Here is a 24,696-nt window from a genome sequence, read left to right as displayed (position 1 = left end):
ACCCCGAGTGGGAACCAGCCAATTGGGGCATCTCAGTGACGGGTAATATGAACAAATCGGTAGTGACTTAATGAGTATCTGTGGGTACAGGTATGATGCCAGCAGACACACAAGAGTGTGGCCAGCAAGCAATGGGCTTTACACATGGGGCCAGTCTTTGAATAGGACCCTTTGATGTATTACACATCAATAACAGAGCCGGTCACCAAAAGAGAGTGACGAGACATTATTGTTGTTGTTTCACGTGCACGTTCTATGTTGCTGTCCCTCTGGAAGAGGCATTTTCTTTGTATCCTACTGCTCTGATCACCCTCTCTTAGCCAAGCTGCTCCTGCTGTCTGTAGGGACACAACGGGATGTCACAGTTCATGCAGGAAAAGAGAAAAGAAAGTTGCAGAGAGAGGGATGAAGACAAGAAGACACAAGTTGCAAAAATAAAAACATCGGGGTTGGAAAATGGGAGAAATTCATTTCTAGCATATTTTTTCAGAAGTGTTGACCTGTGACAGTATTACAGAAACCCTGTCAGTCCAATTATACTTTTATTTTATGGCATTCACGGTTACCGGTGAACACCAGTAATCACAGTAATTCCAGAACCAGGACTGTCCACTTCTGCTTCATTGTGCAGGTTTCGGTGTTCTTTGACATTCTTCAGTGGATGTACCTACTGCATATTTGTTACAGGCATTTATTCACATTTTTGAAAATGTTCATAAATGATTGCACGAGACAAAAGCACTGGAGCCATTACATCTCCATTATCCCACACAAAAGCACTGACAGAGGTTTGGCTTAATGCACAGCTGTGGACTGAAACACAAAACAGAGCTGGGTTCTCTTAAATGTAGCCCCATTTCACAACACAGTTGACACCACACAAAATAAGAGCTCTGGCTGCACATTGCTGATGACCGAGATCAATCCAGAAGTTTTGTTTTCCCTTAATGTCATGTGATTTGGTAGACACAGACAGTTGATATTTTAGGCAAGCTCACCCTAAAAGCCTGGAATAGCCTGGAGAAAACTATACATATTGACATACCCTAAGAGCTAAATGTTGTACATTTTACAGCTTATCCCATTAAAAATGTAATTCTGTTTAACAACTCATAAAAATCAGCTTAGCATGTTCACGTTTTTGTAGTTAGGCTTTTATCGTGAAAGGAAATTAGGGGTTTTGTCCTTTATCAGAGCACCCAAACCTTTCTCTTTTTCTGGATGAAAGGACACCACATACTGCTTTTGTTAATAAATACTGCTTGCATGTCCACCCTTGCCTTGCCTTCAATGGGTACTACAACAAACACCTGCACATGATCGTGTGGTATGAGTTAGCAATGCTTAAACGAAGCCTAGAATGTAAACAAAGACCAGTGCCTAGCCAGTTAGGTGAATTTATTTGATATGTCTGCACTGGACTAAAACTGACTTTCTCTTACTCAAGTTAAAAAATGACAGTTCAGTTACTGATGTCATGGTTAGATCGGGGTCTAGCTGAGACGGCTGCCTTTTTCTGAATTGTCTGTAAAATTGATAAATGACCGACTAGTTTGATGTCACTGGACCATGAATATGATACATTTTTTCCTGCTGATTTTGTGCAGAGAGGAGGCAACTGGCTAATGGAGTAAGCAAATTCAGTACACATTAAGTAAACAAACAAACAAACAACAGATAGGATTAAAAGCATCTTTAACCAGTTTAAGACCACAGTAGGCTAATCTTATCTTCAACACTTATTCATCCTCTACATGTTTGTCTCCTGAGTCTGTATGATTATTTCATTCTTTAATGCCATGCAGTTTTTAGGGTGTGTAAAGCAAATTGATTTACTAATTGCTTTGCAGAACAGGCTAATTCAGTCACAGCAGAATAGATTAACATACATAAGATATAGCATTTGCTGCCAAGGTTAGACTCTTTGGTAGCACTGACGCTTATTGTCCTCTGTATTGCACATTTTTCTTGATAATAACAGCATACCTTCACACGTTCAATCACGTGTGCACGCGAGCTGGAGAATGCACGCACGTGTTCGCATATTTCGAAGTCCATATGTGTGAATGTCTGTGGTGTGCATAAGCTGACTATTTGGAAAATCTCTCCTTTCATGTGAAGTAAAAAGTGATTGCTATGCTTCAACCTTCAGGCCATCAAGACTGGCCTGACTCACAGACACCTCCTGCAGAGATAATGAGGGATTCTTCCAGGCCCCAAGTCATGTGCGGCATTTCTGCTGGGATTCTCGTCCCTCACTAAAGCAGAGAGAGGGAGGAGGAGACCACTGAACCTGGGGCTGCAGCAGGCAGGTCAAGCCCTCCTCTGCTGCAAGTCATTTTTGTTTGTCTCCCACAGCGTGACTCCATAAGGACTTGTATTAATCACAATCTCACCTGGCCTCCCTGGCACTTATCAAGACCGATGGAATTGTCAGCAGCGGAAATGGAGTTGGAGAGAACGCAGATGGTGAGAGGGGAGGTGGAGAGGTCTTGGGGCAGAACGCTGGGGGAGCACTGGGGGGAAAATGGGAGTGCTCACCTTTAACATCCCAGCAGAAGGCAGGGCAGGGCTGACCAGAGCCTGTCTGGAGCTTTGGGCACCAACGTCAGCCAATATCCAGCAGCTGGCAGCGTAAGGCCCATAATACAAATCACCGCACTTAAAGCTAGCTAGCTTTTAAAATCACATTTCTGCGCTGGATGTGATAGCCTAATGGGGACAGGAATAAACCTTTTAAATACTAATGAAAAATGTAACTCCCAATTCTGCATTGCTCACACTGTCTACAAGCTGGTACAACAGCGCCTAAAAAAGTACTTACGCCCTTCCTGATTTCCACACAGAAGATAGAGGGAAACTGAGTAAACACAAAACACACAGAGGGCAAATACTTTTTCACATGGTGATATGGTGTTTGATAGCTTTTTTCATTAAATAAATGAAATAATCATCATGGTTTGTCTTTACTCAGGTTCTCCTGAAAACACTAGCAGTGCAAATGTTGCAAGTGGCCGTCGGGCCGCTTTCGGATTCCACTTAGTAATCGTTCCATGGATCGGATCAGGACAGCCCTATTACAAAGCCATTTCTAAGGCTCTGGGACTCCATCGAACCACAGTGAGAGCCATTACCTTGAAAAAAAGCACCTAGATGATCCCCAAGCCTTTTGGAATAATGTTCTATGGACAGATGAGCCAAAAGGATGACACGTCCCATTATGTCAGGCATAAAAAATGCAACATTTCACAGTTAGAACATCATGCGTGTTTAATCTCTGCAGTAGGCGCAGAGGCAAGCAATCATGTTTCTGATAACCAAATGAATTCACATTTTCATATTTGCTAAATATTGATCAAACTTTGAAATTAAAGCAAGAATGTTCTGTACTACGCTATAATGGATATAAAACAACACTATTCTATTATACTATATAAAAAGAACTGGTCACATCAGCTGACAGCATTTTATGTGGTCAGAGACCACAGCAGATGACACAGACAGGCCATTTCCCCACAGTTGACAAGTACCCGTTCCCATGAAACAGATTCACTGGAGACCCGAGCAGCAGAGAGGCTGATGTATAACCTTATTCAGCTCCTCGCTTCTATAGGGCTCTTAATCATCTCATTAACTGAGCTAATTTGCTTCCTAATTGAGCCCTGTGAACTAATTCTGCAGGAGCCCTAATGCTTTCCTACTGGGCTCAATTTCTCTGGGGCAGTAAGGCCAGAACAGTCCCGCTGTGAGACAGGAATGAGGGCATGTTCAGGAGCCCAGGGGGTTCAGGAGACGTACCATGTGACTTAGAGAAAGAGAAAGAAGTTCCCTATTGCAGAAACCTCCTGAAAGACCATACAGCGGTGCATAGGCAGCAATGAGCTTTAATCTAATTTTTGTTCACATGCTTATGAATGGGAAAACAAGGATGGTGTGTGTGAGTGTGTGTGTGCCTGTCTGTGTATGTGCGTGAGTGTACGTGCAGGGGTGCGCATGTGTGTGTGTGTAGGTGTATAGATGGGCCCTGTCATGATGATAGAAGCTGACAGTATGTATATTGATGACTTGGTTTTATTAACCTTTCATAATATGGTTAGCTGTCTTGATGTGCTGACCACACAAAAACAAATTCAATAGCAATGACCAATAAAAAACTCACATATCTCTCTCATCTTATGAGCCTATAGGTTTTTATTTCATTTATGTTCAAACAGCAATCCTCTGGGACATTTATTTTATGGATACAGCATAAATTCCTCCAAAAGTTGTGCCTCATTAAGAGTCCATATGAATGCATCCTCTAGGTATGTACAGTAGGACCAAATCAATGGCGTCAATAATTCATAAATGTGTGAGACTAGCATACAGAAAACCATTAATTTGGTTAACTTTCATGCAACGCTGACTGTGTTTTCCCATATTTAATATACAATACACAGGCAATCACTTCTCCAGTGTTGTGGTGGTTTGAAAAATGTGGCTCGTGTCAAATATTCTGTGTATTCTTTCTCTTTTTCACACAGGAAATGCATCATTCAATCAAGCAGCCCATTTCATTGTATTTCAGATAGAATCACACTTCCCACTCTTTTTTTGATGGATGTAAGCTGTAAGTTGTAAGAAGCCAGGTGGATATTGCCTTTTTCTATTTTTTGGTAAATACAAAAGCACAGTGTGGGTCAACTGAATTAGTTACCTGTGGAAAGCCAAGCTGCTTAACAGTCCAAGGCAACAACAATCAATGTATCTTGTCATACACATGTGATAGTTCCCTCAAAGGTTCATAAAAACATTAAGCTTTATTTTAGCTGCCTGAGGCAGCAGATTGAATAGTTAGAAATCAATGTGGTATAAAAATCGTCCAACTACAACTACCCCGTCTTGGAGGCATTATTTTCATTATACAGATTGATTTTTGCAAAACTTGTGACCAGAGCGCCTTTTTCCAGTCTTCCACTGTAGACGGACAGTTTCTCTGTACTTCCCTGAAATCTGAGTTGGAAACAAACACTGACGAGTAAAACTGGTCATGCCACAAATATGTTGAACTTATCATGGTCCACTATGCAGGGCTACTCAAATTACAAGAAAGCGATGTGGTTAACTTAAACCTTACCGCAACAGCAAGAAGAAGATAGCAGAGTCATTTTTGTTATATAAGTTGCTCACGGCATAGATATTGAAATCCATAAACCTATGACCAATGCTTGCTACCTAGCTAGCTACAGTATTTGTCAGTTGCTAGCTGACAGCGAACAATATCACTAAACGTAAATTGAGAACTAAACTTACCATTCAGATACATCTCCGATTTAAGGACTATGTATCATCACACATGGTTCAAGCAAAACACTATGCTAGAAATGCGACCAGTCCGTATTTTCCTATAGCTGACTGTATGAACCCCATATAAACAAATTAAATACCAGTCCTGTATGGGTCCAATGGGGAATTTTATTTCATGCTTGTGAAATCCCACTAAAATACTTTCAGTTACCCGTGCTGTTAAAATTACATTCTGAGTTGCTGTTCAAACATTGGATAGCCTTTTGCTCATTAAAAAGGGCTGCAGCATATAAAAATAGTTATTGACTGCACCCTAAAGCCTTTGTCAAACTTTCAGGGGAGTAGCATACACAAATCTAGTCCTATTTCAACAATGGAGAAGTCATCAAGAGGTAAAATTTTAACTTGAACATAAAATGTTATTGAAAGTAACCTGAGATTACTTGACTGTTTATAAGTGAAATGTTACCATTGAATTTCATACAGTCGAGCTCCTAAAAATACATTTCCCTCTGTCACATTGTGTATACATATTTTAGACTTAGTCCTGTGTTGAAGATTAAACTGACTTGTCTGGATCAGACAGTCTTTCTTTTCAATAGGCAAAATTACATTTTCATCCTATTTAATACAGACATCTTTTCGTATTTTAAAAACAGGATTCTGAGGGCTTATGCAATACTCTGGCCTGGATGACATAAAGCAGGGCTGAGTTAATGCATATTAGTGAGATAGAACACAGCGTCCTCAACAATAACAAAACATAATAACTGGAAGGAGGAAGGAGATACAAGGCCTCGTTGGGCTTATTTTTTCCCCATAAATCCTAGGACAGATCTAATATTACAGCGTTTCTTGGCCTTTAATTCAGAATTGAGGGAATAAACCACAGCACGGGCCATTGGAGGAACATGAACTCCAACAAAGAAGTTCCCATCACACAGCATGTAGCTAAGCGGGTGAGGCAGACAGAATCCCACGTCTCCAGAATCACAAAAACGGGTTTCCAAAAATAATATCTGCACAAACTGCACTTCTCAGGGCATGATCTGCAGTTGGGTTCATGCGAGCCTGCTTCATATTTTTAAATCCATAAATACATTTACGGCTACCCAAATGGCATGCAAATGAAAAATGTGTTTATGAATATTAGGCATGCACTGTTTGATCGGCCAACGATCGGTTTCGGCCAGTAATACTACACTCGGCCATTGGCCGATAGTTTGAAAACCACCAATGATCAATCCAAAGGAAAAAAAACTTGATTATTAATTTGTAATCCAAGAGTTTGTTTTCATTTGCCTGCCAGATACAAAATAATTGCACTTTGTTTCCCATATTCAGTGTTTCCCCTATAATAGTTCTGGGCTACCAGGCCAACAAAATGCCAAAAATAAAGCAAAATATTATTATGTTTGGAAAAATGTTATAAATATGGTTAAATGCTCTGTATACAATTGTGGAGTCTTAATTATAATGTGGCAGAGATTACACAGCTTATTTTATGCAATAAGTGCAGTGTATTAAGTTCTCATTTTGAGTCTTGAATACACAGAGCAAACAGAAATTTGGAAGCAAATATAAATTGCAGACTGCCTGCTGCACCATTTGCGTCTATTTAAGGGTTTTTCAGTGCATACCACCAGGCCTGAAAAAAAGTCTGCATTGATATTTCAGGAATGCACTTAAAGGAAGAATGCATTTTAATTTGGATGAATGTGAAGACATGTCATTTAAAAAAATGTCTAACTTTATTGCATGAAAGTTGTGTAATTAAAACTGTGTTTATTAGAATAGAAAGCTTTTATAAACAGTTGTCCATAAAACCTATGGAAGCAGAACCACCAAACAATCGGTATCGGCTGATGTTTTCCCTAAATAATCAGAATTGGTAACAGTCAGAAAATTTCTGTGCAGTGCATCCATAATGAATATATGTAAATCCATACAGTATAATCACATTAATGGTACAGCATAATGATAATCACTGTTGAGTGTTTCTGACTTCTCAATCAAGATGAAAACGTATCTCTCTCTCTCTCTCTCTCCCTCCGTCCCTCCCCCACAGTTGACAGCTGGTCAGGTTCCTTCTACTCTGCTTCATATCTCTTTCCATCTTTCTACCCTCCCTCTTTCTACAGCATGCCTTGCTCCAGGATTTGAACAGTGCCGTCTGTGAGCAGAGGAGGATGGGATGGGGTCATTAGCAGTAATGATTGGGAGCAAGACACTCACTAATACCCAAGGCAGCTCCGTGTATCTGGGACACGGCATGGGTTTGATTGTTTGATTCTCTGATAAACGTACTGTGTTGTGGGTCTCCTGGGCTAATCCTGAGCACAGATGAGGGAGGGACGCTTTTGCACGCCAAAAATAAAATACTAATTTAATAAAAATTCCTGTAGCTATTCATTTGAATGCACTCCACCTCTATCAATATGCTGCTTGTAAGAATAAAATCTTCAGTGATAATAATATTTTTACAAGCGCAAGGCATTCCAATCTCAAGATGTCGGAGCTGTTGCCAAATATATTCTTAACAGCACATTCTTTACTGTACATACAGTAGCCAAAGTTCAATAAAATGAGAGTGAATGTTAACTACATAGATACATAGAACACAGATCATGGTGTGAAACAAAATGAATAATAATAATAAAAAATGCTACATAAACATTATTTTTCACAAGATTCAGAACCCTACTTATAAATAACAGTATTGATCCAGCCATTATCTGGGCTATGATATACTGAAAGCGTGTCATATAAATATGAAATATATGCTCAATCAGTCTTCGCACTGACACACCTATTTAGCAATAACAACAAAAATTGATCTTATTTTTGATCTTATTAAACTGAAGTCCAATGTAGGACACAAACAATTTTAGAATTACTGACATACTACTTTCCATTTGTCTACCCAGAAAGGCCTTTCAAAATCAAAACCAGATGGAACACACTAACATTTCAAGTTGTGTGAAAATCCCTAATCCTACCATCCCAAAAGTCTCCCCTGATTCAGCCAAAATCAAATCCCATAATCTCTTCCCTATTAATATGACTTCTCATGTCAACTGGAATGGGTACAAATGTGGTGAACTTGCAACTCAAACAGAGAGTCTAAGGTAAAATATAGTCAGCAATTCCCCAGTGACGCACAGTAATACATCTCTGTCTCTAAGAAAACACAGATTTTTTTTTGCATGTACATTCTGAGCACCCACAGAGGATGTCAGTTTCCAGTCCTAACCCCATGCTGCAAAAATAAAAGTTATGAGTGATGGCACCAAAAGACTAAAATAGATTCCTCTGACTCAAAAACAGAAGCCTAGGATTAAAGAGCTGAGTTCTCCGGTTCCGGTAGATACTCACTTTAGAAAAGTTTGATGGCAGGCATTTGAATAAGTCTCTGACAAATGTGTGAGGTAGGCTGAAATTTAGTGTCTTGAGTGTCTGTCTGATACCCAGAGCATTAGGTGAGGTAATGCTTCCAGGAGTCAATGAAAAAGTGGGAGTCAAACGATGGGCTGGGAATAGCTTCAGTTGAACTCGGGCAGTCTGTTGAACTTGACGGCAACTCCAGCATATGGCAAAATGCGCCATTCCTAATTTGCGGGAACATTTCAAAGTACTCCAGCATTGCTTTTTCTTTTTTTTTTTAACCCTAGGGTATCTCTGTGTAATTATGACACTGTGTGTCACTTAATTAAACATTTTGGTGCTATCTGCTGTATTATTTCCCTGTTGTGATTAGCAGACAAGCTTTATCAAAACAGAAACTCATTAAAGTTTTTGCTTGTATTAAATGAGCTTCTCTCTTCTAAGACCAATCTGAGACAGAATTATTCAAAGACCCCCCCCCCCCCCCAAGGTTTAATCTCAAACATGGCCTGGGCTGGACACACAGTGCACTGAACTCTGTCCAGCCTATTAATCACAAGCTTGCCATGATGTGGAAGCTTGTTACACATCTGGGTTGAATAAGAGAATACATGACACAGTGCTGTGAAAATATAAATATAAATTACAGTCCTGTGGCCATCTTTTTACATATAAAAATGTCCGTTAACACAGCGACATGCTGTTGATCACGCATGCCGAATTTGGTGAGAATCCGGCAAACACAAGTACAAAATATATATTTTTTTTTTTTCAAAAAAGGCATAAAATCCAATACGGCGAATGCTATGGGTTCTGTCAAATTATTTATTCAGCATGAAGAGGTAAATGTGGTTAAAACTTGGTGCATGTACGTGCAGCGATATGACAGGAATAATTTTTCAATGTTGCAATTTTGCAGGTGGTGCTGCAGTCGACATGCCTGCTGAATTTTAAATTTTTGAGCACTGGAAAGGGGTAAAAATGTAGGAAGGAGCAAACGAACAAGAAAACGATGAAGAAGGAGATGATGAAGAAGTAGAAAATTCCTAGCAAAAACAATATGGGTTCACCTTTGAGAATACAAGACAACCATTCGGCCAGAGCATTACCTTTAATAATTCCTCCTTTGTCTTTAGTAGAAAATAAACACAGTGTTTCCTAATAAGTGGACACTGATTAAAATGAACTAGTATTAACTAACTACCCAGTTAGTTAATATTAGTTTTAATCAGCAGTATCCACTTATTAGAATGGAGACCACACGATTCTGCAATATAAAACACTTATTCCTCCTAAATTACTACAAAATGTTCATGTTAAATCATTAGCCATAGCCCTGTTATTGGAGATATTCCTTGGTTCCTGAGGTAGACAACTCAGAAGGGTGGAGCAATATGAAACAGCCAACACCACTACAAATGAGAAAAATGTTTGTTTGCTGACACACATCAAGTGTTTGATAAAAGTGCAGAATATTACACTGTGGGGAGAAAAAATAATAAAAGAGATGGGAACTGATTTAAAATGAGCAATCCATTCTACTCTCTTAAAAAGTCAAAAAATAAAATTAACTGATTGCATCAGAGCTTTGTAAATAAAAATGGGAGCAGCTGTGAATATAACACATTTATGTAAAGAGAAAAAATTAGAAAGCTCTAAATTTTGTAATTAAATGTAATCATTGTTAGTCAGTCTGCTGTCTCTTCTTTCATGGATTGATATTGATTTGTAAAATCCTGCCCTTCTCTCATTATCGACAGAATTCCAGACAAGTAGCATTTGGCCTTCCATGTTAAACTGGGAAATATCTTTTTCAGTTATATCCCAGAAATGATCCAAATACAACTGGATGTTTTTGTTAATGTGCTACAGGTCATTGTGAGGGACAATACTCATAAAAACCTGAAACACTGAAACAGAATCACGTCAAGGATCCTGAAACACATGTGTGTTGTCTCATTGAACCATGTCATTTTTTCAATTGATTGGGGTTGTACCTGTTTATTTCCCGTGAATAACATCTATTCCATTCATATCTCCACAAACCTTGGATAAAACCTGAATAGAAATAATCTGCTTTTGCCTGGCTCAGGAAGCAGTCAAGATACCTTCCTCTGTGATTTTCCTGCTGATAATGTCAATGCTCAGAACATAATCAACCTGTTTTTAGTCATTGTGTTGACACAAGAGATTACACACAAAAGGCATGGCCTATATTTGAATATCTGTCCTTAACTATGAAGTAGATGCTTTACACTTTTTCTTTTACACTTTTACCAAACTTACATAAAAAACTTTTATGTAACAAATGTATTTGACGGATAGTCCGCTAAGGCCAAATGTCATTTGATTCTTAGTCATAGTCTTAAAATGTAACAATAATGCTGAAGTATAAATGTATACAAGTCCTGATTGACCTGTGCTTCTGCACAATAAAGAAAAGTACACTCCTCCATGTTCCCTCTTACATTCTTTCCCTTCCCTTCAATGTGACAAACATGTTGTGTTTGCTGCAAGGTCATGCAGTCAAGCCTTTTAAACCAGTAGGAAGTGAGATGTACGTATGAGAGAAAGCTCAGAATTTGGCTCACAAGCAGTCCCAGAGGGGTGCGGAGGAACGGTCCCTCAGTCGGGGAAATACTGATGAAAGGTTGACAAGGGCATTTTAGATTTCTCTCCAAAGCTTCTACCTACTTACTGATTTATTTTTCTACCCTGTCACTGCTTGCCAGCAATGCTGTTATCTGTGTGGCACATCAACCAGTGTGAACACTAAAGGATACACTTTCTTTTGCAGCTGTGGTCCTCACTTGGGACTCTTCCAAGTGTTCCGTTCGCAGCGCTGCACAGGCTCATGGGACAAAGACGTCAATATGCCTGGCACTAACAGTCCAACACAAACGACCACACTGAAGTTCCAATAAACAGTGCAGAGGAAAGGTCATACGGATATAATAAAATTAGACCCTGGGAGGCACAATCACTAGCCAGCGTCTTCTAACATGAGCTGCAAACACGAGTAGCCAAGTGGACACTTCATGCTAACTCAGGATGTGTTTGGATGTTATTTAGGTCCTGTATTACCACTCAAATTTAGATTAGGAAACCCTTCTTGTTCAAAAGTTCTAATGGACCGCTCATTTATCTTTCTTCCTTTTTACTCTTCTCCTCTCTCTCCAGATGGGTTTTCTTTGCCTCGGACAGGACGGTAAATCTCAATGAGAAAGAAGCAGAGCTACTTACGTGCTAATGTGTTTTTCATTTAGCCAAAACCTTAATTTTCTCAAAGGCATGTGAATACTGGGGTAAAGAAATATTAGCCCGAGAAATGAGAGAGCTTTGGGAAAAACAATGCTCACGAAAGCACCGGTTTGTCATACTGTGCGGAAAATGTTTAAATAAAATCTAATTTAAAAGAGTAAAAGGCAAAGAGGAGTATAGCAGGCTGTTAGGATACTCAGGGACTGTTGCGAGCCTTTTCCTGAGACCTCCATTGTTCTGATCTGCCACTGCTCCACGCTGTGTGATCCGGGGCAGTGTTTCCTTTAGCATGTCGGCAAAGCAAAACCCAGTGAATCTTAAATGACATCACCCCAGCACACACTGTGGCTAATGACAGAGGCTGCAGGCCACTGCTGACAAAGCAGCTCCGCAACGAAAGAAAAAAGGGGGGGAGAGGGGGAGAGAGACAGACTCCATTTTAAATATGCACCCCTCTGTGTAAGTTCTGGGTTACAGTGATTAATACATGCGTCACGTTGAGCAGATTAAATTAATCCAACTTTTTTCATTCAAATTTGTATCTTAGCTGAAAAGTCAGACACACTGAACAATGAATATGAATATACTGTATGAATTAATATATTCACAGACACACATTTCATGTTCAGGCCATTTGGGTAGACTTAAATTTGTCTCACAAGTATCATTAGATTAGTTATTTGTGTTTATAACTACTTGTATGTTAGACAGACAAGTATGTATATAGCAGAGTGTAATAAAGCAGATTTACTTTGCTGAAATATATCTAAAAATACTGGTTTACTAATAGTGGGGAAAAAAACCAAACTGAACCAAGAGATCTCATTTATGATGCAACATCTGAATGTAAATACTTTGTGAAGGTTCATGTCACATCAAGTCACAGTGAAGGTCTACCCGTAATCCCTCGTTCCGGGGTTCACACTGTGGGCTTTCAGTTACACCCAACCACCGTGGTTAACTTGTCACAGACTAACATTTCTGCGGAGGTGAGATATCAGGACCAATAATACCTGTCAAGGCGGGGAGGGGGGGGGGGATGAAATGAGGGGGCGCGTCACGTGTGTTGTATCATTAGCGCTAAACTCGACATCAGACTGCCGGGCGCTAGAAGACAAAGAGGCTTCGCTGCTCCCTCTGAAGTGTGACCTGGAACTGTCAGCCGCGGCAGGGCTGTCTAGAAATGCGCATACATCTGAGGCTATCGAGTGAACTAGCTTCCTCCCTTTTCTCCCTCTTGTGTTTTTATTTCGCTCTTTACAAAGCCTTCCCAGCATCCCCTACAACTCGGCTTGCTTATCGCCATGGGAGAGCATAACGCCATTCAGTCACGGACCATCACACTGAGTGTTGTCAAAGACGGTGGATAGTTTCTCTACAGTGCCAACATAGCTCCTGTCTTGCCAATAATTTTGGTCAAAGGGGACGATAAGTACAATTTGGGAGAAATGGATACAACAGCTAACACCCAAATGACTTAAAATGCAAACTGACTACTTTGCTGCAGCATCTGTCTCAAACTGCATGACATGAAAATGGCACATGAGAGGGAGGTTCCACCCAGATGGAAAGCGGTGTATTCCTGGCACGTCTTGGCACAACCTCCTCGCTATGAACGTAATGAAAAGACAGACAGGTCGATGCTGACCGGCAGCTTGTCCGACCCCATCAGCGGCCCGCTCCAAACAGGCCGAGTCCTGTCACACAGCACACCTCTGTGTCAGCTCGCCAGTTGTGTGACTGATGTGTATGGACGGGCCAGGAGACATACAATAAACTTCCCTGCAGTAACAGATCTCATGGATGCCACTATCCCACTTTTAACATAATGCAGCCACAGTACACAACACTGCCGCAGGAAGACGGATAAGCAATCTCTGCATTCTGGGTATTCATTTAATACAGTTTTAAAGTTTTCTTTTAGTTCTCCTTTAATTAAGCGTCCCACCCATAGCACAGTAACTCACCTGTTTCTGAGTCAGAGCATTGCAAATGACCGGAGCACTATTGGTCCGATGAAGACATCTAAAGGATCACTTCAGGTTTTTTTTGGCTATTTTTATTAACTATTTCCAGCTTGCTGATTGGTTATTGATATGCAATGCAAACTAATGCGTGCAAACGAGCTTTGAAATGCACATTTAATAACCTCCCTCAGAACAATACCTGCAGAGAAGCATGCAATGTGCTGCCCAGGAAGTTACTGAGGTGAACAACTCTACCAATACTCCCCATAACAAGAATGAATACAGCCAGCCGCAGCTCAAGAAAGAAAGTATTTCTACAGCGCAAAAAAAAGCATTCAAAATGAACATTATTATTAAAGTTTAGAGCAATAACAGCTCACATTTATCTATTGAATACATTTGTATATGCAAATCAAGCTTTTATTTTGTGCAAAACCACATTTATTGTTTGAAAGGCCTCATTCAGTGGCATTGCAAAGCAGAGTGGAGTGGTTCTCAGGGTGATCAAAGCTCCACAAATAAATTATTATTATCATTACTGATCAGCATGGTGGAAATATTTTTTTTAAAATAGTTCCACGTCAAAAAAAAAAAAAAACAAGTTATCTTTTAAAATCCCCCTATTTTACCTGGGACTATATTTAGGACTTGCCTTTTATGGTTTGGCTGTTCTGCTTAGATGCATTAGATTACAGGGGTTCATCTGTGAAAGATTGATAAGAGGCAGACACGTATTATCCATTCTGCCAAAGGAGTGACAAAACTTGTCTGTCGCTGCTTATCTTTGGTGTCAGCGGTATCAGAGATATCACTAGTCTTATTTCAGTCTGGAGACATAGAATAGCATATCTCTACAAAACATCTGTTTGTTCTTCCTCTATGTCTTTAATAATAATAATAATAATACAACACAAACATATTCTGGATGTACTGCAGGTACTGATGTTAAGCTGAAATTTATTGCCCACAGCAGATCTGGATGGGCCATAGCTGCATCAAAAGTGTGAGCCAAAATGTTCTTTTATACAAAAGAAATACAATCTGCACTACTGGCTTTCATGGATAACTAAACACAACCTAAACATTACAACTCTCATTTTTCCACAAACCTCTTTCAATAATTTCCCCCGAATTAAAAGTCAGCACTTGTACGGCTTTTGCTCTGTGGTTTTCATACATGATTTAATCCTCCTGATTTAACATTGTTTGATATATATAAGCTCAAATATGATTTATGGGGTATAAGGGACGCTATAGGCACTGCAAACAGTTCCCGTTATTTTCAGAGACCAACTATTTTAAATGTCATGCAAATACCAAGCTATGAGAAACCTTTTCATTTTTTTTGCATTCAATATTTTATTTGCCAACTGCTTCATAGACAGTGTTTATAATTGCGGTTATTTTAAGGCTTCCGCTCTGCGCATTAAGAAATTAAGAAAAGCATTTTCCCTTGGTTCTAAAGTACCATTTGAACTTTTGCAAAACTCAAAGTTTTCCTGTAGCTGCAGATGCTTTAATGACTCTATGTCTCTCTGGTTCCCCCTCTCCTCAGGCAGTGCTCTGCCTTGAACCAACCCTTCTGTTGCCTTTTATTTTGATCATAAATGGATTTCAAATCACATTAAAACCTAGCATTCCATTGGAATAGAAATGAAATAAGAAAACTTTCTTACATTAAAAAGTTTTAAGATGACAGGGTTGCATCCGGTACCAAAAAACAGTAATTATTGAATTTTGAAAAACCATTTGCACAGTTAACACTTTGACATTTCATGTGTACTTTTGACCAGCTGAACAAATGTGTAATTTAGCAATTTTATGCTGTCTGTATTATTTATAAGTTATAAATTTTATTTTTGTGCTTCAAACGCTTTTTTGGTCAACTTCTTTGCCAGGAAAGCTGAAGAAAGCACAGTGTCTCATATGTGATTTTGCATCAGCACACATTTGGTCAGCCCCGCCCTCATGAAGAAAACCCCTTATGAGCTCTGACTCACATGACACTAGTGTCACTATTCAGGCAGCATAGACAGTTATTGGCTGTTATCTCACTGATTCAGTGTGAGCTCAATTGGGATTGGATTATAACTGTAAATGGACTTACCTGCAGGAGTGGAGTGGCAGTGTCAGTGAGTAGCACCCAACGGCACCAGAAGAAGGACAGCAGGGAGAGAAGAAGAGAGAAAGACCATTAGTTAGCGTGGCACACCAAGCATCCGTTTCTCTGCATGACATCACTGTTACCAGGACAGTTTGGCAATGCCACTGCTTTCGCTTTGTCTGTTATCTTTGGTGCTTTTGCTGTCCACCCGAAGACACGAGCAGCAATGAGTCCTACAGGTAGGTCAGAGGGTGGCTGTGGCAAAGGAGGCCTGGGCAAAGCACACACAGGATTCACAGCATTGCACCATAAAAGCCTACCATCCCTCAAATGCAAAAGTCTGCAAGCATGCCTTCCAGAGTGCCACTGTGAAATTCCACGCTCCACAGAGCCCTGTTCCAGGGGCCATTGGCTGGGATGCCATATTTCACTCGTTCAGCTCCATTCAGCATTAACTGTGGCGTGAGAAAGCCGTCTTCGCTGCAGACCCTAATGTGGCCACTGCCTTCATTACTCATATACGTCCACTGACTCCCCCCATCTAAAGCCCACTGTATCCGCTACAAACCACGCTGCACACCCTTAGCTTTACGAGGCAAAGGTCTCAACGGGATCTACAGGATGGGGAGGGGAATCAAACACAGGGACTGTTGGGTAGCAAGAGAAGCAAATCTTTCAATAAAATAATAATAGAAATAAAAACACAGCTCAATGAAGTAATCTCTTAAGTGCCCCAGCCTTCCCTCTCCGTGCCGCAGACCAGGGAAAATATTTACGATGAGTTCGACGACGTAAATACAGAGCTGCGATATTGGGATGCAAGTCGGCCGCAAAAGAAATGATTTAGCCCCCACAGGCCCCAAATCCCCCGTACAGCTGCCAAAGACTCTGGGGCCATTTCAGTAAATGGGGGCTTTGAACTTTTTGCTGTTGCCAGACAAGCTTTTCATGCACAGCACTTTTTCGCGGAGAGCAAGCCTCTGCTCGCGTTCAGGAGAAGGGTGTTGGACCATCGTGCTGCGGCCAGTGGCACAATGCGTGCACCCCGCAAGTGGCCAGGCTGCCGTATCTCTACCTGCCCCCCTCTGCTCCTCTGGGTGCGGTGGAGGGCTGCTGTAACGTTGTACGGAGATCATAGTTCCACAACTGTGTTGCTTAGTACCAGGCACAGGGCTCAACACGGACTCAAAGAAAGACACAAGTTTCCTTGCTTCTGTTTTAGTTTTCACTCAGTGGTTACTGAAAGCAATTCAATTTTATGCATTAAACAGCAGCACACTGCACACAGAGGCCTGCTGTGTGGAGAAGAGGTGCTCTGCGCACTGTGCATGACCAACTACCCCTAATGTATTCCTGACAGCCAAGAGCTGCACCCGGACATCACCCAGGAGAAAGACTCTACAGCAACAAGCTACTGTTTACACAGGGACTGGATTTATGAGGCAGAAAGGACGTTGCGGGTCATCTGAAGTTTAACGAAACCACACAAGCCAATCACAGTAGTAAAGCTGCACTCATAAAGTGCAGAATGGCCCAGAAATTAATTGCAATGTCTGAGGCAGACACCGTATACCTCACACAAACTGCACATTTATTTACAGAGCTAATAATGCTGCCAGTCATACTGTACCATGAATATAAGTTAAAACAGCAGCACTAAAAGTACCGCACATTGATCATAAGCCTTTTTTGCTGATTATGAACATCGATTTACAGTACAGTGCTTCTACCACGATAATGGTTATTGTAATCTGTTCGAAAATAAATGTGTTTCTTTACAAAGGAAATCATTCACACTTTATTTCATTATATCCATATCACTTAGAGCAAGAAGTGTCACCAATGCCATTCCTGAGGCTAAAATGGTTGTTTTCTGCTCATCAAGTTAAACCAGAAACGCACCGCAAATCTAGTTTGGTAGCTTCATTTGACTTATTTATATTGCTTGTTACTCAGATGGTCAAGGAAATGCAATTACATATTGACAGATTGCAAAAATTAGCCTGTAATTAGTTTTTCTGGCCCACAGAAAACTTTCAGTATCAGGACCGTGCCCTATTCCTGCAGGTCGAGTCCTAACTGCTTTTGAGAAAACACTTAAATGGTCAGTTTAGTTCATTTCGCAACTGATATTGAAATGTCTAGTTGATGGATGAGGTCATACAGAACACCTGTGCAAGTAATTGGACAACGGCAGTCTTTTATTAACATTCAATTTATTCCCCATTTTTTATCTTTAAAGCACACATACACACATGCATGCGCGCACACACGCATACACACACACACACACAGTGAGTCTGTAGATCAGAAGCTCATGCACAGTCACAGGTCCAGGCATCTTTCTTCACCTCTCTCTTCCTACTCCAAATGTTAGCTTGGCTCTCTCCCCATCGCTTATCTGGGGCTCCATAACACTACTCCAGCAGAGAGAGAGACAGACTCTGCAAAAACATGCATGCACACACACACACACACACACCCACATGCATACACACATACGTACACAATTTAGGTCCCTCAATATAGGTCAAATTCCTAATCTTTCTTTATAAAATTCAAAATAGCAGATGGCACCTGCCTTGGCAGAGCTCATACAGTACAACAGTGCACTCTGCACTCCTGTAGATGTCACAGAAAAGAAGTCTGACAGCAAGAATGAGTGAGTTATTTTCTCCCTAGACTTAACTTATTCATTTATTTATTACACTGCATATATTGGCCACACACCTCCCTCTTCCAAAAGAAAACAGCTTAGGATTAATGCAGTTCCATTTTTAAAATACAGTTCAGCCTAAAGCACATGAATAAGCAAGCTAATACAATTTGGACACCACTGACAAGGTATAAAGCCAATTGGCAGTTGGTCGATGTCTGCCTCCATTTTAATAGTTGTCTTGTGATGAAATGCAGCGTAATGTCAAGTGATGGGGTGCAGCCGCAGGGCAAGCCGGGTGGCAGGTCCTTTGGCGCTGAGGGTCAGCACGCCTATTGGAGATCAATAGGCTGCATCTGCAGCCACCACGGCCCAAACTGGGGAGATCGATGAGCAGAAGTCTTTCAGCCTGCGCGAGCGGTGGTCAGCCACAGAGCAGGCCCGTTTGTGCAGGGCTGTGGGCCTACCGCCCATCGATTTTCTCTGGGAGCGGATCATTAGTGACACACATAAAAGTACGCAAACCGGACGCGCGTGACGGTGATGAGTATTGTACAGTATCACTATAGTACATTAAAACCTGCAGGGAATGGGACCAGTAGTAGATGAAACGTGCACTTTTACAGGGAAGAAGAAAATGAGAAAATCCGGACATATCAAAGATGTCTCTTTAGGCAGACTCCAGCTGCGGTGGTGTGGATTCCTGTTCTGCAAGCCTCTTTGGTGTTCTTTAACACTCCCAGTGATTATACAGGCCTGTGTGCCCTTCATGCTAACCCCATGCTACTGGGCTCTCCAGCTCTACCGCCCAGTAAGGGCAGCAGTTTGTAGGACCTGTAAGCCATCAGATAATAATGCCAAAGGCTAGTTGGTTGAAATGGCAGTGGAGAAGTAACCTTGTAAACACACTGCAGACTATATGTAAGGACTAAATGCCAGATTGTTAAACAATATGACCGAAGAGGTGCAGGCAAACTCTCATGATTGTGGTGTTTCTGTGAAGAAGATACTCCTTTGGGCCAGATCCAATAGAGCAGGTAGCTTTGTGGCCTCAACATACTGTGGTGAGATTATCAAACTCAAATCCCCACTCTAGAAGTAGGACTGATCCAGGGTCAGCAAATCTTTCTGCACATCTCCAAATCACACCAATCAGCATATTGCACTGCACACCTTAAATGAACTGCAACGACGCATGACCGGGAATTTAGTTTTAAGCCCACCCCCCCCCCCCGCCATGACAGGTCTTTATCAGATCCTGCTCTTGACCCGATAAGACAAGAACGTATTCATCTGATTTATGTGTATTTTTAAAAGGTGGGTCCTATCTAATCTTATCTCTCCCTCTCTTTCTGCATCCAGAGAAGCCTCAACCCAGCTAGTGATTTTATCTGCTCGTACATTACACTGCTTGCACTGCAGAGAGATATCACTTCACACTCTCTGTACAGGAAGTGAAGAATCGCCTTGAAGCCCTTCCCAATTTCTCTGAGGGTGAAGTGCTATAACTAGTGACAATTAATTACCCATTCCAGTTCAAGGCAGACCACCGGAGACAAGACATTTTAATTTCCCACATTCTTCAAACATATACAGTTTGAAAAATGTTTTCCTGCAAAGCATCTTCTGATGGTGGCACATTTTTTATAAGTGATATTCCCTGTTCCTTAACTTTAACCACACTATTCAAACGGCAATATCCCTGCAGTCTCTCGTACTTAACAAGTTAATAAATATCCAGAGTGTAGAGATCAATCTTCAAAACAGTTCAAAACTGTTCAGCACTGTTTCCAGTAATGCTTTAGAAAACAGTTCAAAAGCATTACTTCCAACAGTGCTTATCACAAATTAATTAAATTAGAAGGAAGAAGTATTTAATATAATTGCAATGTCTGCATAAAATAGGTCAATGTGAGGGATAGGCTATTGTTTTGTAACAATTCAAAACATGTATCAGAAATGAACCATCATAAAAAATAATGACATACACATTTTGCATTTTTTCATGTCAGTATATTTTAACAAACTTTGTGATGCTTTTAATAAACTATTTCAATGCGCATTCCACAAAGCAAGTCTTTAAGCTAACAGCAATTTATACAAATATTCAAATATTCAAAAGGTAGATTTGGACTACCGCTTTTAATGATTATGAATTCAAAGGAGGTTTAAACTTGTCATTAATAACCATACTGCTCCTCAATAGGAATCCCCTTCAACCATCATGCACTGTGATAGTACACCACAGCGCTTCTGTGTGGAGTAATGCCTATAAGAATAAAAAAAGTGCCAGCGTTCCACACATCTCTGCCTGCCAGTGATCTCACACTAGGGGTCACATAGCTCAGGGGGTAAGAGCGGTTGTCTGACAGTCGGAGGGTTGCCGGTTCGATCCCCCGCCCTGGGCGTGTCGAAGTGTCCCTGAGCAAGACACCTAACCCCTAATTGCTCCCAACGAGCTGATTGGTACCTTGCATGGCAGCCTTTCACCGTTGGTGTGTGAGTGTGTGTGAATGGGTGAATGAGAGGCATCAATTGTAAAGCGCTTTGGATAAAAGCGCTATATAAATGCAGTCCATTTACCATTTAGGGGTCGACGCACACCTCGCCTCCTTTGATCTCAGTCGAGCCTGTGAGTCACAGCAGGAGGGTGAAATGGCGGCAAACTCTGCTCAGCAGGGCCACGTCCCTCAAAAGCTCCCCTCTGATTCGGGGTGACTTCTATCATAGGGCACAGAACCACACAGTCTAATCCAATCTTGGATCTTGGATGGCGACACTAGGGCTTCCAAAGCCAGCCTAGGGCTTCCAAACCCTCATTACTGTGGTAAAGAATTAGGGTTTGTCTGAAAAAGTGCTCACTTTGAGTTACTGCAGCCACTGGACTGGCTGCTTCAGGTCTCAGCCAGGATTCAACCTTTAAACCTGCTGAATGAGTATATGTGTCCCTTATGAAACATACCAAGATAATTCACTATTCTGTCCTCTTCCGCACAGCTATCAGGGAGAGGAAGTGTTGCGTGGGGAAGCGACTTTGTGTTCCCAGTCTCGACCCAGTTCAAAAGCATCTTTTCTTCCAGCAGTGATGAAGTCCCCCTCACACTCACTTTGTCTGTCTAAAGAAAACAAGAATTCACAAGGCTGTGTGCACAATACAATCCCTTCAGATAAATGCCAGCCCATCGGGGCTCAGTCTTGGCATACCAAGGTTTTAATCTAATGGATTAGTCATGCTTAAGCTCAGAAAAACACGCCTGTAACACGAATGGGGCCACCTAGTGTTGTCAGACTGCATAATCACACCAGCTCTAAGAGGAATCTGCGGGTGGGTTTTCTTTATTTTTTATACATGTATGTTTTTACTCTCAAAATTACACAGACTCAGAAGCCCAAAAAATATATTGGTATTGTATTTACACCGCATAGGGAGTAGATCTGAAATAAATCATTATCGCTCAGATCAGCTTAAATACAACCAAACAGCCCAAGACCTGTGAGCACATACTGACCAACCAACTTTCCAGAGCAATGATAACCAATTAAGAATAAAAAATAAGCAGAACATAGCTTTCTGTATTGTGTGTCCTTAAGATACATAAAGATTTGTGTAATGCTACTGATGAACAAACTTAAGCACAGGAAAAGCTTGGCGTTTTTGTGTGATTTGGCACCCCCCATGGAAACAATTAGTATTGTGACTCCAGTGTAGATGCTAGCCTAGAGATTCTTAAAAGAAGACCTGGAGGCTAACAGCTTTGAAGCCTTTCTCAGTCATTTTAATTATGCAAGCCCTTAATGACTCCCGTTTTAGAAAACTATTCCCAGATTTCTTCTCCACATGAGGAAAGGGCACAGACTTTGAAGAAGAATTGAGCAAATAATAAAATCTCTAGGGGTGTCTTCTTCAATATGCGCAATGCGACCTTAAAACCTGATAAAAATAGAGCCCCCAGGAAGACAAGAGATGGCTGTGAAAGATGTGGGAGTGATTTTTTCTTCCAGACTGAGAAACCAGGTATTCTACAGATGGTAGCAATAATAAAATGAGGCACAGGCAAGCAGAGTCAACAGGACTATCTGTTGTTTTTCAATTCATTTCTTGAAACAAGAGGAAGTAAAAGGAGTCGGTGACTAATTAAAGCAGTTTTTCTGCTCTGTAGAGCTTTCACAACAGCAGCAAAAACACTCTGGCTTAATAAAAATGAATGACAAATTAATTTCAAGCATGGCTTAATCTTGCAAGGGTATTATATTCACTGTTGTTTTACAAGAAGTGACTGTGCATGGGTGGAGGGTGGGTGAAAGGGCAGAAGAAAAGTAATTTTGGGTCCAAAAAGAATAACCGTTAGCTACGGTTAATAACCACCTTAATTTTTGTCAGAGTGCTCTTCCAAAATATGCACTCCTGCACCGTTTTGAAAAACATTTTGGGACTAGTTATCAGTGAAACCCTCCACCCAAACTTCAGGGGATGAATGGCTGTACACTTGTCTCACTGTGAACAGGGCAAGGCATTTATGACGCTCACCAACAGTGTTATCAGAATACAACTATGTCTGATAAAAGCAGGGTGCTACTGCATGCTGTCAGAACCAGGAGCTCAGCAAGCTTTCATCGTCGTAAGTCACGGTACACTTCAGCTTCAGACTGCTGGAGAATGGAGTCTTTTGGCCGTCTGGGAGCCATGGCTACTGGTTGGTGTTGAGTGCATCAAACCACACGTACAAGGTGTTCAGCTTGTCCAGTACAGATGTTGTTGTGCATAACATCTGTCATTTCTGAAGATGTTTGTGTAATGCAGTCCATTCTTCACTTGTAATTAAACATGTTACAGAACGTAACATAAAACAAGGAATTCTTGTCCTGGTCGAGGTAAACTGTAGTCTCACTTACCCTATTTGCTTTGCACAAAAATTGCCAACAAAACATATTACTAAACAAGCAAAATTTTAGTACCTTATGTACAATACAAATCCTACAGTATATTAACCCTTCTATAATGTTGCAGTTTTTAATGTACCTGAAATACTAGACAACTTCTCTTTTTCTTTGTAAAATTCTATGACTTTCACTCCTTTGGCGTCATTGACTTATATGGAGCTGCTGTGGCGTGGCATGTTTGCACACATTTTGGATAACAAAGATGATGTCATGGACCAGTGTGGATTAATAATGATTGATCAGCTATATGAAATGTAAAAACTACATTAGATTACTGAAAACTGTTAAATTAAGTTGGTTGAACAGTTTTATCAGAAAGGAAATACTGCATGTTCAATAAAGTGTTAAATATAGACACACATACAGTATAAATATAGAATAAATATAATGCTTGTGTTTTTATATTTGTACTTTGTGAATCACCAGGTGAGACAAAAATGTTTTCACTGTTTTAGAACTGATTGTGTTGCACATATTTACACTGTGCAGAACAATTTGACCTGTAACACAATGCATGTAACTATTTCTTAACATAATATGATTCTTGTTTTTGTTTACAGGTTAAACAACTCCATTAATCCTCATTTTATAAACATTATCTCCAATTTAGGGAGGTCAGTTGGTTTCCAACAGTACCGTGCAGATGCATGGTAAATTGCACACTCCCGTCAGCTCTGGAGTTAAATGGGCCATCGAGCCACTGACGAATTAAAGGGAAATAAATACTGGCTGATGGTGAACACAAGCAAGACACGTGAGAGCCACAGTGGTGGAAGCTGGTCTGTGTTCCTTTTCTTCTGCGGAGACAGATTTCTTGTTGAGTGAAACGCCAATGGAATGTTCCCTCTAAACATTTTTCTTGAAGGACTTTGTTATAACAGTGATGTCATTTTGACCCAGCTGAAAAGGAGGAGCGTGACCCTGTGTAGCATGACGTCTGCAGCTGAGGAAACAAGACAATTCAAGCAATTCAAGCCACACTTGAGCCGCAGTCATTCTCCTCACAGCCTTTGTGGCTTTTTCATAAACGGTGGTGGATTCATGGATAACAAAAGGAAAACCAAGGCCTTGTTGATCGAACTGACGACATAAACTTG

General features: G+C 40.8%; 1 protein-coding gene across 5 annotated transcripts in view; it reads right to left on the bottom strand.

Annotated features, from left to right (window-relative positions):
• The window catches only part of slc36a4 (solute carrier family 36 member 4), a 144,039-nt gene that overhangs the window by 23,362 nt on the left and 95,981 nt on the right, over nucleotides 1-24,696 (bottom strand). Inside the window, exon 12 of one of the 5 annotated variants that reach the window (XM_064301608.1) lies at nucleotides 15,833-16,005. The exons of the other annotated variants lie outside the window; for them this stretch is intronic. Coding sequence (XP_064157678.1) covers nucleotides 15,950-16,005 — 56 coding nt within the window. The 3' untranslated portion in view covers nucleotides 15,833-15,949. Of the gene's footprint in view, nucleotides 1-15,832; nucleotides 16,006-24,696 lie in introns of those variants that run through there. 5 annotated transcript variants of the gene reach the window in all.

Source organism: Anguilla rostrata, chromosome 12, assembly GCF_018555375.3.
Source record: "Anguilla rostrata isolate EN2019 chromosome 12, ASM1855537v3, whole genome shotgun sequence".
Lineage (NCBI taxonomy): Eukaryota > Metazoa > Chordata > Actinopteri > Anguilliformes > Anguillidae > Anguilla > Anguilla rostrata.
The sequence above is the reverse complement of the archived record's forward strand: the minus strand, read 5'-3'. Positions and strand labels throughout refer to the sequence as shown.